The sequence below is a fragment of the Lytechinus variegatus genome, chromosome 11 (assembly GCF_018143015.1).
Source record: "Lytechinus variegatus isolate NC3 chromosome 11, Lvar_3.0, whole genome shotgun sequence".
NCBI lineage: Eukaryota > Metazoa > Echinodermata > Echinoidea > Temnopleuroida > Toxopneustidae > Lytechinus > Lytechinus variegatus.
Genome location: NC_054750.1, coordinates 765,093 through 782,500, shown reverse-complemented (window position 1 = coordinate 782,500; position 17,408 = coordinate 765,093). Strand labels below are relative to the sequence as shown.

At 35.9% G+C, this 17,408-nt stretch overlaps 1 protein-coding gene across 1 annotated transcript in view; it reads left to right on the top strand.

Moving 5' to 3' along the window:
• Positions 1-17,408, top strand: part of LOC121424570 (alpha-N-acetylneuraminide alpha-2,8-sialyltransferase-like) — a 61,590-nt gene that overhangs the window by 5,502 nt on the left and 38,680 nt on the right. Inside the window, exon 2 of the mRNA XM_041620298.1 lies at positions 12,729-12,940. Coding sequence (XP_041476232.1) covers positions 12,729-12,940 — 212 coding nt within the window. The remainder of the gene's footprint in view (positions 1-12,728; positions 12,941-17,408) is intronic.

Genomic DNA, 17,408 nt, shown 5'->3' with positions numbered 1-17,408 from the left:
ACAAATTAATGCGAGCACAAAACACAAGCTGAAATTTTTACTGACCAGAAAAGGAAGCTGTTCTTGACTGCATTTAGTGACTCATAAATAGGATACATAACTCACCAATCAAATAATGCGAGCGCAAAGCGCGAGCTCAAAAATTTGTAACATTCCGACCTAAAAACTAGACATTCTAAGCATTTTTTGTGTAGATTGAATGCGAACCTTACTTAACAATCATGAACAATAATTTATGAAAGCACAATCCAAAATTTGTTGATTTTGAAACCTAAAATTTTGCTCTGTATGCCATGCTTGGTCCCTCAAATTTTTTGGCTCATCATGCCATTGATGCCATAGCCCATTTGGAAATGACAAAATTGAAGTTTGTGTTCAAGTTTACCGAATCTTTTCAGAATATCATTAAGACTTAAAACATTCTTGTTGGTCAAAGAAAATAATACAAAGAAAACCTAATGGAATAGAAATCAACCTTGTTATCATTCTTTAGAGTACCGGTAAGCTATTTTTAAAGTATGAAAATTGTTGTCAAAATTGCAGTCAGATCTGTCAGAATTATTCCTGTCATAAAATCACTATAATCAGTGGCGTACCGTGGGTCACGGCATGGGGGGCACCAGCAAAAACTTGGAATTGCCTAGTGAGCGCGAAGCGCGCCCAGTTGCCAGGTATACTGAGCTAATAGAGATATTTTTATAAGGACAGTGCCAATAAACGGACATGTATCTCATTAGTCAAATAATGCAAGCGAAGCGCGAGCTTAAAATTTTTGATGTTCAAACCTAAAAAGGGACAATCAATCTTTTGTAATCATGATACGTACCTGTCTCGCTAAATAATGAGAGCGCGAAGCGCAAACTGAAATTTTTGTAAATATTGACCCCAAACAGGAAGATTTTAAAGACTATATTTTAGGAATCTTTTATCTATTAAGATTATACACATTTCACCATAGTCATCTAATGGGAGTGCCAATAAGTGCTTGCTGATTTTGTTAGAATTACATCTAAACATGCACATAAAGCACTTGTAATCATGATTAACATACCCATCTCACTAATCAAATCTTGCGAGCGCGAAGCGCGAGCTGAAAATTTAGGAAATTCAGACCTGAAGAGGGACATTTTAAGGCTTGTTTGTAGGAATTAAAGAAGACCTTACGTAGTTTACTAACCAAATGTTGCGAGCGCGAAGCGCAAGCTGAAAATTTTTGATATTCAGATCAGAAAACGGAAAAAGGGACATTTTAAGGACTCATTCTAGGAATTGATGGAGAGCAGACATCTTTCACAAATCCACTACTGCGAACGTAAGCAAGGACAGGAAATTTTTTATATTAAGACCTTAAAATGGGACAATCACTTAAAGTATTCATGAAAAAAGAAGCATACTATTGTACATGTAAAAGAATAACTCGAAGTGCGAGGAAATATATTTGGTAGTTTGGTGTACATTGACTTGAAAATGGGAGGTTTTAGTATAACAGGATTATATATCTCGGTAAACAGACAATGGGAGCACCAGGAACAATGAAGACATATGCCCTGAGCAAATTATGTTTCATTTATATGAAAAAAATGTTTCTTATGTAATGTAACATAACATAATTATAACATTATAATGAATATTAATGTCTTCTTTCCCACTACGTTTCTCTTCCTTTCTCCCTCTTTTCCTCCTTTTTTTTAGTCAGCCGATTGGGGGGGGGGGGCACATGCCCCCCTGTAGTTACGCCACTGACTATAATCCTAATCATAATTATTATCGTTATTATTGATATTGTCATTATCCTTATTAGTCATGATTACATCATATTACTAATAAATAATATTAATTTTCATCACTTCTCTTTGTTACATAATTATGTGATGATAATTGCAATTGATGGCACTGCTAAGTACACTTACTGCTTCTGCTGCTGCTACTGCTGACTGGCAGTATTTAGTGTCATTAGATATACAGAACAATTGAAACATTTATAATTACTTATATAAAACAAATGAAAGTACAAAATAGAAAATGCCTTGAAAAAGCCTTGAAAATGCCTTGAAAATGCCTTGAAATTTCAAGGCTCAAAATATTCAAGGCCAAGGCCCTCTCAAGGCCAAGGCTTGAATGTTCAAGGCCAAGGCTTTGAAAAAATAGGCCTTAAGGCGCCTTAAGGCCAAGGCCGAGCATCAAGGCACTACAACACTGTATACTACTACTACTACTACTACTACTACTACTACTACTACTACTACTACTACTACTACTACTACTACTACTACTACTACTTATATACTACTAATACTATACTACTACTGCTGCTACTACTACCAATACTACTACTACTACTACTACTACTACTACTACTACTACTACTACTACTACTTCCACTACTACTACTACTACCACTACTTCCACTACTACTACTTCTACTACTACTACTACTACTACTACTACTACTACTACTACTACTACTACTACTACTACTACTACTACTACTACTACTACTACTACTACTACTACTACTACTACTACTACAAAATACTACTTCTACTTCTACTACTACTTCTACTACTACTTCTACTACTACTACTACCACCACTACTACTACTACTACTACTACTACTTCTACTATTACTACTACAAAATACTACCACTTAAACAAGAACTACTTCTACTATTTTTAGATTCATATAGTTATCAATAATAATGTTAATATCGGTACCACTTTATTTAAAGGCTTAAATTAAAGTTAACCTTCCAAATCTCTTATCATGAGAGGATATATTACCTAATGAAACTATATACTCCTCATTGTAATCATAGGTAAGACCATCTATAAATGTGGACAGATGAGATTATCGATGTCACTTAGATATTTATGATTGAAATGAAGAAAAACAAACATTTTTTACATCAGAACTTATGTGATATATCCGTTTGATATAGTTTTAAGCAGATACGAACCAATAGCGCCATCTCGAGTTCTCATCTACTCATACCTGGCCAGTTTCCTGACCCATAATGCTAGTTTAGTTTAGTTAATTAGACCCACTTAAATGATAACATGCTAATTAACTGCTCAATACATTTATACTGCAATAATTATGTTACCAAGTAGCAAAACAATTATTTTTCCTCTCAAAATTTTTAAGTTGTTTCGTTATACAAATAAAATGGTAAGTCAATTTATTTTCTGAAGTATTAGTAGATATCTGAAAACGTATATTTGAAGACCATGGATTGATAACACACAGTCAATGAGAGACCACACACAGTTCACCCCTCCCCCTTTAATGCAATGTCTCCCACCGGTAAATAATTTTCTGTTAATGTCGATAGATGGAATAATGAATTAGTGTAAAGTTCAATTTCGAGAACATTTCACCAAAAATACTAATGTCAATATCACTAGAAAGATGATAGTTTTATATTATGCTTTAATGCCTAAATTCTCAACGTTATTGGTTATGATGATGGTGATCATTTCATTAAATGTTATTCAATACATTATAGTTATCATAACTTTATTGTTTTTCGTAGTATCACTACACAAAGTCATTATCAATAATAATTTATTCATATTATTCTAATGACAGTCAATATTGAAAACTAATATTATTCGTTAAAAAAATGTCAAGTTATAATCGAAAAAAAATTATAATGAACAAACTCATCGGAGGCAGATATGAAAATAGTATAATCGATTATCAAAAGACAGGTGTATTTGAGAGGCGTGTTCGTATGAAATGATTATAGGATAACCGTCAATATCAGGTTCTCGTCAAAAAATTGCTGTTATTGATCTAAACAACCCCAACTATGGTAATCTGCAAGGTCATACATTTGCATGTGCCCTTTTAAAACAAAGATGAGCGCACAAAACTGTTTAGACTGGTGGAAGCGTCGTGGTGTAGCGGTTCTGACTCTCGCCTTGTAATCAGGGGGTCGTGTGTTCGAATTCCACCATGGCCTAGCGTCCTTTGGCAAGGCGTTAATCCACACTTGCCACTCTCCACCCAGGTGTTAAATGGGTACCCGGTAGGATGTGAAAACCTATATGTAGTATGCCTAGCAATTGAGTCCTGGAACTCTTGTTGGAATGCTCCCCAGGGAGTGGAGAAGGTGCATATAGTCGTCGTTCCGATGTATTAAGCGCTATATAAATGAGGGATATTATTATCATTATTATTAGACAACGATGCATGTATGGATGAATGTGTGGTCATATTTAGAAAACGAAAACGTTTTAATAGACATTAGGTGTTGGTGTTGCTGGTTCTCCATAGTAAGTTTTGTTGGATTTGATCAATCGAAACTATTTATGAGATCTGACTCTGATATTCACGGCTATTCTATAATCGTACTATACAAACAAATTCGATCCCCGGCCGCGGCACCTGTGCCCGTGAGCAAGGCATTTAATCTACAAAGCTCTTTTATCTTGCTTTCAAATAAATGGAAATGCTATATGCATTACTGGTAACTAGGTGTGCACTTGTCTTTTTTTTTAATTACACCGTCTTTTAATAATCGATTATAATACATTCACATCTACCCCTGATTAAGTTTTTTAAAATTATTATTTTGTCGATTTTAACTTGACATAGGGCCACAGTTTGCCATTTACAAACAAGTAACTAAAACGCGCAAATTGTACCGATTCCATTAAATAAGAGGTATTCAATAGGTAAATGCAATGCTGTGTTATATCCGATTTTTTGACTGTCCATATCACTACTCTTATTAGAAAACTGTTTGACGTGGTCCACAGGGCAGTTACCCGGTATATCACCTCGCTGTGTTCTGTTTTAAAATCACCTAAAGGTGATTACGTTGTTTTTATATTTGTTCGAATTTCAAAATTTCTACACTCTTAAAATGTTGGGCAACATACTATCCACACAACAATTGGTTAAAATATGTATTTATCCAACTCTGTGAATTTTTCAACCAATACTGTGTAGTTTTCACCCAAAACTCACATTATTGGTCTGAAACTATCCAGAATTGGATAAAGTTTTAATGATAACAATAATAACATAGGGTATTTATATTGCGCACATAATCCACCTCGTTAGGTGCTCAAGGCGCTCCTATAAGCTAGGCGTTCATAGCGCACACAGCTTTTTAATGAATTACTTCCTACCCATTTACCTCACCTGGGTTGAGTGCAGCACATTGTGGATAAGTTTCTTGCTGAAGGAAATAACGCCATGGTTGGGATTCGAACCCACGATCCTCTGTTTAAAAGTCCGAAGACTAATCCACTGGGCCACTACGCTCCACAAACAAATCTAACAAATTGTTGTGTCGAATCTTGCTCAACATTTTTAGAGTGTAGTGGGGTTTACTTTGGGCCATTTGACCATATTTTACACCAAAAAGCTAACTAAACATACGAGATAATGTATGCATCAGAGGTAACCATGGCAACAGATTGTTAATTAATTTTCCTTTCACCTTTAAAACATAAAGACAGAAAAGTCAAAACCTTAAGAATCCCATCAATACAGACTTAGAAAAAGTTCTCCGATAAATGTTCTATAGAAGCGGGTACAAAAAAGTATTGGATTTAAATTCTAGATTAGAGCGATCGTTTATGCGATTACTAACGATCTTTCTTGTGATGGAGGGAGGAAATGAGATATTTCAGGACTAGAAGCAAAATCACGTTCAACAAGGGTGTTTCGTTGCTTCGTAAAACATCTGTATAAACAAACACTGCAGTGATATTGTATTATGTACATCACACAGCCTGGAAGGGAATGGGAGTAGCAAAGGAGTTAGGCAACAATACTTCATGGTGTGTTGGACAGAAAAAGAATGATGATCGTGATTTTTGACTACGAGGAGAAAAAGGAGGAGGCGGGGGGGGGGGGGGAGGAGGTATTGAAAAAATAATGATGGTAATAACAATAACAATACTACTACTAATAACAGTAATAATGATAATGGTAATAATAATGATGATGATGATAATAATGATGATGATAATAATAATAATAATGAGAGAGTCAAAAGGGGCCTAAGCTTTAGATCCTAGCAGAATCTTCTTCGGAGGCAACGATAATAATGATAATAATAACGATGATGATGATGTTGTTGTTGATGATGATGATGGTGATAATAATCATACTAATACTAATAATTATAATACAATAACAATACCTATGATGATAATGATGATAGTAATGATAATATTATAGATAATAATGATGATAAGATTAATGATAACAAGTGTTATAACTGTCATCCGAATCGACGTTGTCATCGTGATAAGAGATGATATTGTGTAGAGACGGTGTACAGTTTATTCATTTATTTTTCTTTTACTGCAATCTGGAAGACAGACAGGAAAAAGAGTACAATATCTTCTCCATTCTATTTCACACCCCCTGGTAGTATAACAATCGCGTTTCCATTAACAACTATTTGTTTTGGCATGCAATCTAAGCTACATTGGGGGAAGCATGTGGTATTTACGGTGGTTTAAAGTGCAAATTCGCGATTTAGTCGCGAAGTTCTTGACTTCCGTTGCAAAAAAACGCAAATGTAGTCGCAATGTTCGCGATTCAGCTGCGAACTCCGAAATTGTAGTCGCGATGTTTCTGTTTTTTTATCGCAAATTTGTCTGATATTTGCAAACACTATATATGACTTGTGCATAAAGTGAAAAATTTCACCGAATTATTTTTTTTAAAGAGAAACACAGAATAAGAAATATAAGAAATTTAGTTCTTATAATACTCGATAATATGGAACGGTTTTCAAAGTGGCGGGGGGGGGGGGCTGACCATGCAAAAAAACATAATCCTATGGTCATTTTTACATTTTGGACACGGTTTTGGAAAAAAAGTGGAGGGGGTGAAGTCTACTTCCTTATAGCCCCCCACTTCCGCGGCCCCTGCCTCTTACATGTACGTCATTTCACCCCTTTAAAATGTCATAACGCCCATAACGCCTCCCTCACGAATATAACAATAATGTCAATAATGGCTGACTTGATATGAAGAGATGAATAAGCGTGGCAGTGAGAACGGACCATTTTCCCGAGCTGACACATTTAATAACACTTTGATCCGAGTCGAGTTTGCCTTATATGACCGCGGGGTATCTTGACTTTCTGCGGTAATCACCATTCAAGCCATTAAACGCTGAAGAGGGTGATGCATCCAATGGAGAATACAATCGAAAAATGGTTACAGATATCGGAAGAACGCCATTTATTTACCCTTTTGAAAATTTATTCTCGAGCATTTAGGTTTTTTCCCCCACCATTAACCCTCTTTCGATATTCGACTGTTTTTAATAGCGTACTTTCGCAATCTCGAGGACGCAGACATTAGGGTCCTGTAACACATGGTTAACAATTAATCATACACTCGATTTTTAAGATTGATTGTACATTATAGTCAATAGAATCAAACGTAGAAAATTGTTCTACAATCATTGCCAAGCTTTGTGTTACAGGCCCTATAGATGTAGATCTGATTTTCGTGTGCAAAATTCTTTCATGCGACACCATGCATGCCATTCCAAGTTGTAAGATTAAATCCAGATTTCATGCATGTACGACTGGTCATCATAGCATATGCCCGGCTAAGACCGCCGGGCTGTACTCTGGGAGCTGGCTGGAGATATTGGAAATGCTATAGGCGTACATGGTGGACTATGACATGGATAAGAAATTGTTTTTTTTTTCAAACAAATCAAGTACATACTGAGTGAGGGAAAACTTAGTGAATCAAGGCTTAGATATAAATCATTACAGTACATCGAATCAATATGTCACCAAATGTGAATTATTGTTGGATCACTTTAATTGATTACATGGGTCAGATCACCCACCCTCTCCAGCTAACCCATTTCGCATGCGTTGATTATGCACACATCATGCAATAGGATCCGTCTGAAAACCATTCAAATTTGCGTGTTTTTTTTTCTTTTGCTCATTCCTCCTACACAAACAGTAAACCATCTAGCACACGATGTGACGGTCATTATGTTTTAGATTTCAGATTCCTGGGGGACCACTTCCATCGACCAGTGGATGCCATCTGCGACCATGGGGTTTATAACCCTGAACAATTAGGGAAGCAAGTCTTTTCCAGATTAGATTATAAAATTGCGTCCCTTAACAAGTATTTTGCGTGTGAAACGCTACCCTTAACAAGTATCGGAAATTTGACAGAAAAGGCGTAGCTTTCCTAACAAAACATCCCTTTTCAGTATTTTAGATATCGTTTTTGACACCCTTTTAACGTTACATATAGTTACGCAACGTACCCACTCTTGGTCACGCCTGGTATCCACCCGTCAATGGAAGTGCCCCTCCCCCGGGAGCCCCCCCCCCCCGGCGGCCTCTCTACCTCTGGGAAGAACCAAATGTGGCTCTTGAAAGTCGTCCAAAATCGGATATATCGCTGTTACCGTAGTAAGAACTAGAATTTTGCACACAAAACGCAGATTGATCGTTTCCGTTGTGAATGCGAAACGTACAAAAGTTCTCATATCACACAACTTGAATTGCTGGCGGCTGACCCAAAGTCTCTTCCAAAATCAATATACTATGGCAAAGTCCGTCCGCGATGTACAGCGAAATGTCGGGACTGGCTTATAGATGACACTCCAAACACTGCCTATAACTGGCGTCTTGGAGGATTAACGCCACTGCGCGTGCTCGATTTACGACTTTCTTCAACGCAATTATTCCCTATAGTCACACTACCAAATGACAAAAGTTATTACGAATGTTTGTGATCACATCCTATTGGCATGTTTGGAGTCTGTCTCTTTGGTGTGACTGCGATCAATGTCACACCAACTAAACCAAAAAAAAAGATAACTACGTAATAGTAATGATCGGAAGCAGTGAGTAATTCAATTCAATTTATTTTTCATTCTTCAACATAATACAAATAATTACAAAATAAATTAATTCAATTTAATCTTAGTCATGCGAGCCTAGTTAGGACAATATTAGTAGTAGTGCAGTATACTATCATAGAATCATCAGAATATTTTCAAAAAAAAGGGCGCCAATTTGCACCTCCCTTTATTCTAAAAAAAATTAACCAATATTGGGTAAAACGGGAACATGCATATTGGTTGGGTAAAAAGAAACAAAATATTTTGTAAAGTTTACTCAATATAGGGTTGAAATTTGATTTTAAAACATGCATTTTGGCCAATATGGCGAAAAATTAACCAGCTAACACGCATGTTCCATTTCTACCCAATATTGGGGAAATTTTATTCCGTTTTTTTAGAGTGTTTACATCGAGTCCACCCTGTGCAAAGTCTTTTGTTTGTTGCAGTTTCACCAAGAAAGGTTTGATTACTTAACCCGAAGCGTGTTACGGACACAATTTCATGCAATTGTAATTATCATCTATGCAATCATAATTAATTTCTCTTTAATGCTAACGGTACAGACTTTGCAAAAGAATAATACTCATTACATTGTGTTCGTATATTAATTTTCAGTCATTCACATGAAGTAACCCTTTTTATATATATTACCTTAAACATGTTAAAGTCTAAAAAAAACAGAAAGTGCACTATTTTTCAATACAAATGAACGTGGCATGTTAAGAGTCAAGGAGGGAAAATTGAGCTCCCGCGTATTAAGGCGTGGGGGTGTATGGAGGAAGTACTATAGGTTTTCTTTTTCAATTCAATGGGCTATAATCCTTAAAAGGTGGCAACACCCTATCTTGAGAATATATAGAAGCAACTGGGGAAAAACGTGAAAACCCCGTCGGAGATTCTAACGGATTTGCGGTAGCTGTCTCGCATCAGCATAACAAAATCACCTAAATGTCGATTTGCTTTCTTTACTATAACATTTGCATTTTTCTGTGACAGTGCTATGGAAACGCAAATCTCTTGAAGATCTCGGTGTGGTAAATAAGATCTTTAAGTTTAATTCCATAATGTTCAAAATAAGAACGTCTTTCTTTTTGTGAGCGGCGCTGAAGTTGCAGGATCTTGTGGTTCGTAATTTGAAGCAAATTTGCAAGAATAAAAGGGAACAGAAAGAATGTGAAAAGGAGTTATTGTGTAATGGAGTAATTCCCTGTTGTTTCAAAATAAGTTTTCACTTGAAAAAAAAATAGGATAAAAATAAACATCCATTTTAAAATTCATCATTAATGACTACGACAAAGTGGTACAGCATCACGCCGAAAAAGGCCCTTCTGATTCCAAGACTAATACCATATTTCCAAAATGTGACCCCCCAAAAATCTGAAGTGAAGTGGGAAATCATATACATCCTCCCACCTATCCAGTGCGTATCAAAAAAAAGTTTACACTTTGAAAAAGCCCTGGGAATAAAAAAATATAAAACATGTGGGTATTCTTTTCACATACTTGGGTTTGGGTCTCATCTATCCAATGAAAGTAAAAGTTTTGACAGAATGTTACACTTGAGTGAGCACTGTCCATTTTTGTAAAGCTCGCAGAAATGCTCGTTTTCACGCTGTGTCAAGGGGAAAGGGCAAAATCAAACTTACCCTGCGAAACATTTCTCATACATTTCCCTTGCACTTTTAGTCAATAGAAATAAAATGGATAATTCAAGCATTTTGTAACAAATTTGCCACCCAAATTGAAATTTCAACACTTAGTAAGCACAACATTTACCCTTTTTGTGCCAGCTGGATCTCAGGACATAACCGAATCTGAACAAAAGTTTATAACAGACATCTCCAGCAATTTTTGACTGAGTTTTTATCATTCAAAGTGGGTTTATTTTTTATTTAATACTTTTTCCCACACTTTCCCCAATTTTGACAATGATTAACAAAATGAAAATCAAGCCTAAGCCATTACAGCTCAGAGTAAAGCAAATATCGTCACGATGGCGTCGGTGTGTGGGGGAGTGGGTGGGGCGTAATGCACTCTCCGAAGTGTTTTGGGCAAGGAAACAATTTAAAAAAGGTAAAATATATCTTCAAATCAAGTTTACCAGCTAAATCCACGTGTTTTTCATGATTAAGGTCTACTTTTATTCGCAAAAATATTTCAAAGTTCTGCGCAAATCATTTTTCACTAACTTTTCAAAAGTAAGTGGTGCTCACTCAATCGGAAATATTTTTCGACAGTTATATCGTCCATATTGCTTAAATGGATCTGTGCCAATGTTAAAATGTGGAAAAATCTCCAGGATTAATGTTTAATTTTACAGAATTTTTTCTAAGTGCAATTTTTTTTATACGCACTGTATAGTTTTATCCGCTTATAAACCTTTTTTTCTACCAAGAGCTGAAAAAAATTGGATTGACAACTGATTTAGTGCATCAGAAATTCATTGCTGCAACCTATTTCATTACAAAGAAGACAAATCATTCACACATTAATGTACATATGAAAAAAAAAGAACAATTATGTACTGACATAAAAAAAAGGAAAATGGGGATGTGACATAATCAGCCCACCTGATGAATATTCATGATGCCATGCACATAACTATTTAAATGAATATAGCCAAATTTTAGAATTCAATAATTTCATTATTTGGTTATTCGATTTTAAAGAATTTTTAGCATCTGAATGCTCTGTGCATATTACTTTATTTATTCAGATATCAATACTTAAAGGGGAATGAAACCTTTGGAACAAGTAGGCTTGTGTCGAAACAGAAAAACAAAAGAATAAGAACAAAGAAAATTTGAGAAAAATCGGACAAATAGTGAAAAGGTTATGAGTATTTGAATATTGCAATCACTAATGCCTTGGATATCCTTACATTGGTAATGCGACGAGGATGTGTGATGTCACATGTGAACAACTTTCCCTTTGATGGACTATAAAATACCCTAAAAAATGTCTAATTTTGCTGTTTATTATGGTGATACAAACTCTTTATCCATGATGTATTCTATAAAAATCTGTATTACACACCCTCGTATATAGAAAAATTCATGATCTACTGATAGATGTGATAAAAGAGGCACTTTAAAGTGAAATATATTCTGAAGTAATGGGGAGAGTTGTTCACAAATGACATCACACATGTGTGTCGCATTGCCAATATGAGGATCTCCGTAGAATTAGTGATCGCAATATTCAAATGCTCATAACTTTCTCCTTATTGGTTCGATTTGTCTCAAACCTTCGTTGATCTGTTTCTTTGATTTTTCTGTTTTCACAAAAGCTACCTTATTCCAAAGGTTTCATTGTCCTTCAAAGCCCGGAGTACCCTTTATAAGGTGTATTCATATGATATAAAGAGCTGTTACCCCATACGAAACAATAAAATGCAATTATGGTTAGGTGCATTTATATATTTTATTCAAAATTTCAATGTTAATGCATAGCTTATCAAAGTTTTCATCAATGTGAATATCTTATTTCATTAAATATTTTATCAAATATTTGCTATAAACATCTAAGTACAATTTGTAATCTATTATACGATATCTAAATGTCGTATTGAATAATAATAAAAAAATATCCTATTGAAATTGTTCAATTTTATAATTATTGATATGTGTACCTTCGAACTAATATTAGTGTTCTTCCGTATGCTACTCCTCAGAAAGCATTACATTATGAAAGACTAATGAAAAAACTGCCCTATGTCATCATGTATTTTTTTTATTTATTTATTTCTTTTTGCATGGCAATAAAATTGAAATTGAATTCTTGTAAAACAAGTATTTCGGAACCAACTAAATTTAATGCATAAAAACCTATTCATACTCTTTTTAAACATAATTTTTCCAAAGGGTGTCAAGCGGGGATTGACGTGCTCCTTGAAGCGTCTTGTTGTCATGACGATATGGATCGGGATCGGATGTCTTGCTATCAGTGTGTTTCGCGCCCCTTCCGAATATGACATGTCACGTGACCCGTCCAGATCACAGCTCCTACCACTTTTAAGGGCCGATGTCAGCAGACAAATAAACATGCATCCTGATACCACATCTTCTCGGGACAAGTAAGTAACCACGCCCCTTTTCGCTTTGGTTTTAGAATTTGAGTCTGAAATAGGGGCGCGTCGTGGTCTAGTGGTTCTGACTCTCGCCTTTCAAACAGAGGGTCTTGGGTTCGAATCCTAGCAATGGCGTGTTCTCCTTCAGCAAGAAATTTATCCACACTGTGATGCACTCGACCCAGGTGAGGTGAATGGGTTCCCGGCAGGATAAATTCCTTGAATGCCTAGTAGCAGCTGGAGCTACAGCCGGGGTAATATAATAGTGCGCCACAGAATAGGCAACTAGATAGATTGGCGCCTCATATTGCTATATATTATTAAATACATCGAGAATTGAGCTAAGGGTATCGTAATCCTGTATTAAAGGATTCTCCGGGCTAAAACTATTTATATATCTGAATTAATTGAAATAGAGTAAGATTAACAGAGCAAAATGCTGAAATATCATCAAAAATCTGATAAAAAATAGCCAAGTTATAGGATTTTAAATTTTAGCAACACATTTTGAAAACAGTTACATGTATATGGAGGTCTTCAGGAATATTCATTAGATGGACTGATGATCCCCAATTTCTTTTTTCTTATTTTTGTACATGAAATCATAATTGTTTCATTTTTTTCATACAAGTGGGAATGATATGTCTCCTTTGCAATGAAATAAGCTGCAGCAATGAATCTCTAATGCATTATACATGTATTAGTTGTTATTCCAATATTTTGGGTTCTTGAAGGGGAAAAAATAATAAACCTAATTTCGTATAATAAAATACATAACAACAAGTGGGGATACACTGTTAAAAAAACCCCGGATTTTACAGAAAAATAAAAGAAGATTTTGCAGAAAGCAATACCAGAATCATTCTTTAAATTCATGAAACAGGAATTTTTCTGCAATTTAACAGAACAGGTCTGTTAGAAAAAGGGGAAAAGAGTGTTTTATTTAAGGAAATTTGTAAGATTTCACACACCAAATACCAATTTCCTGTAAGATTACGCAATCTGGTAAGATTACAGGTGTTCTCGAGACTCTGCTGCAGGAACTTCTTTTAGTTTAAGGATAAATTTTCTAACAGTGTATGACATCAGTTTGCTCAATAAATATTCATGAAGACACGCCTCTAACTGTTTCACCGGGATAATGCAAATCTTAGAAATGCTATAACATGTGCGTTCATGAGCGTGATGGGTCAAAGTTCATCTAGGGATCAAAAGATCATATCGCAGATTTTATTGATTGCAAAATCAGCCAAGACTCGTGATTCATGAACCACCTCGTTCTTGTAACTATCGTGCATATTTTGTTACCAAGTTCATGATATTGTGCAAATATCTGTAGGTTTAGGTCTCATTCTGTAATTGCCATGTCCCTGCAACCACCTGTTTGATATTCATAAACTTTCTACCAAAACATGGACAGACTTGAAATGAATAAAAATATCTCATCGCCACAGCATGTCATAACATATAGTTTTTGCATTATTTTTTATTTACTCCCCCCCGTGGACTTTTTAAAGCACGATATAGCTGTTTTCTGCATCAGGGAATGGATCATGTATTGCTGGTTGGATAAAAATTCATCTTATTTATTATTTCTAGTAGAAGCAATTAAATTCATACTAGTAATGAATGGATTTAATTTTGCCAATAGGAATCACTTCATGATATCTGACAATTCATTTGGAGTACTAGATCAATTCAGACTGCTACTTCCATTATATTCATTTATACTATATCATGCTCATCACTCATTTTATTGGTTTGTCTATTTCATGTTTGGTCTGAATGGTGATCCTAAGCACTGTTTGAAGACATTGTGAGATGTTTCGTATTTTTGAGCAAGCGCCATGAGCGCCCAGCTGAGGCGGATACCGGCGCTATACAAGAACCCATCATCATCATCATCATAACTTTGTCATTCCCTATCCGATTTTGGTCATAATTATTTTCAATCGTTTGTTTTGTTTGCCTGATTTTTCTTAACCTATTCAAATTATATTATTTTCAGCCTAGAGTACCCCCTTTAAAGCTCTTCCCCAATCGGTCTCTGAAGTGTTCGGATTAAGATTCATGATATTCAAGGGTTCCCGACTGAGTCATTCCAATTGGATGTAAAGGGTTCCTAGGACGAGCTACTACTTCATCAACCATTTTCTTTCGATCCCTGGCTACTATTTCCTTTCTTTTAATGTAAAAAAGTATATGTAAATTAGTGAAATCACAAAGGATACATTCCACGGGGAGCGAAGAGATGGATTGCCAAAAAGTGCGAACGGAAGTCTTTTCTCTTTGGTGCACGATTGTTTTAAAAAGGGGAAAACCCATTTTCCGAAATCGACAGAAAAAATGAGAGAACTGTCATTAGTGTAAATGAAATTAAAATCAGAATCCGTGTTGACATCCAGTCAACTTTTAAGGGAGCTTTTCCCCATCATCACCTTTTTAAGGAGAATTTTGTTTCAGGGTAGGCCTTGATTATCGTAAAATTTAAGTAAAGAGATAATCCCTATCTATGACGATTTTGACGAGTAACCATCCCTAATCTAGCTATATAGGAATACTAGATGACACAACACTGGAAAAATAATTCAATTTCGGGATCTATAAAAATGAATGTATTTTCCTGCTAGCCATGGACTGAGAATTATGTTAGTAATCCGTTTGAGAAAAAGTGCATTACAATATTCCATTGATTTACTAAGTTCTGAATGAATTTTTACTTTCATAGCATTGAAATCAACTTAAAATTTTGCCATTATTTTATATAGTCTCCATTTCAATCCAATTAATATTTGATTTTTTAATTATCTAATATTCATCAGTTTTCAATAGTGTATTTACATTTTTTTTTTCATTCTATTTTATTAATGGATTTTTATGTGCACTTGCTCTTCTAAAATCATTTATTATCTATGTATATCGCAAATCCTTACATGTATCTGTTTGAATTGTAATTGTTGCTTTTTCCCATTGTGACTTGTGAACATTTTTATTGTCAACATGTTAATTTCAGCTTTTTGGTTGTGTAACATGTATCGTTTTTATACGAAATAAACCATGATTGAATTGAAACTGAATTGAATTGAACAACATGGTATACATGCTCTTAGTTACGAATCACCTTATTTTTTTTTCTTATTCTGACTCGCATCTCTCATACCCCCCCCCCCCCCCTCTTCTCTCTCCTGTCGGTCTTACTCTTCTTGTGTATGTCTGTATCTTTATCTTTGTGCCCCCTTTTTTCTTATTCTGACTCGCATCTGTCATACCCACCTCTTCTCTCTCCTATCGGTCTTACTCTTCTTGTGTATGTCTGTATCTTTATCTTTGTGCCCCTTTTTTTTCTTATTCTGACTCGCATCTCTCATACCCCCCCCCCTCTTCTCTCTCCTGTCGCTCTTACTCTTCTTGTGTATGTCTGTATCTTTATCTTTGTGCCCCCTTTTTTTCTTATTCTGACTCGCATCTCTCATACCCCCCTCTTCTCTCTCCTGAACACATTGCTCTTACTCTTCTTGAGTATGTCTGTATCTTTATGCCCCCTTTTTTTCTTATTCTGACTCGCATCTCTCATACCCACCTCTTCTCTCTCCTGTCGCTCTTACTCTTCTTGAGTATGTCTGTATCTTTATCTTTGTGCCCCTTTTTTCTTATTCTGACTCGCATCTCTCAAACCCCCCCCCCTCTTCTCTCTCCTGTCGCTCTTACTCTTCTTGAGTATGTCTGTATCTTTATCTTTGTGCCCCTTTTTTTTCTTATTCTGACTCGCATCTCTCATACCCCCCTCTTCTCTCACCTCTCGCTCTTACTCTTCTTGAGTATGTCTGTATCTTTATCTTTGTGCCCCTTTTTTTCTTATTCTGACTCGCATCTCTCATACCCCCCTCTTCTCTCACCTCTCGCTCTTACTCTTCTTGAGTATGTCTGTATCTTTATCTTTGTGCCCCCTTTTTTTCTTATTCTGACTCGCATCTCTCATACCCCCCCCCCCCCCCTCTTCTCTCTCCTGTCGGTCTTACTCTTCTTGAGTATGTCTGTATCTTTATCTTTGTGCCCCCTTTTTTTCTTATTCTGACTCGCATCTCTCATACCCCCTCTTCTCTCTCCTGTCGGTCTTACTCTTCTTGAGTATGTCTGTATCTTTATCTTTGTGCCCCCTTTTTTTCTTATTCTGACTCGCATCTCTCATACCCCCCTCTTCTCTCTCCTGTCGCTCTTATTCTTCTTGTGTATGTCTGTATCTTTATCTCTTTGCCCCCTTACCACCGCATCGTCTCCCCTTTCTCTCACCCCTCGCGTTATCTCAACTCGTCTCCTTCTGTACCATCGTCTATAGACGTAGACATGGCAGAGGCGATTCCTTTTCCCTATTCCCTGTGTTGTCAAGCATAAACACTGAAGGTCGCTGTATCGACATGATCGATTTGTTACAAAAATCGACTCGAAGGTTTCATTGTCCACCACTACTCAATTC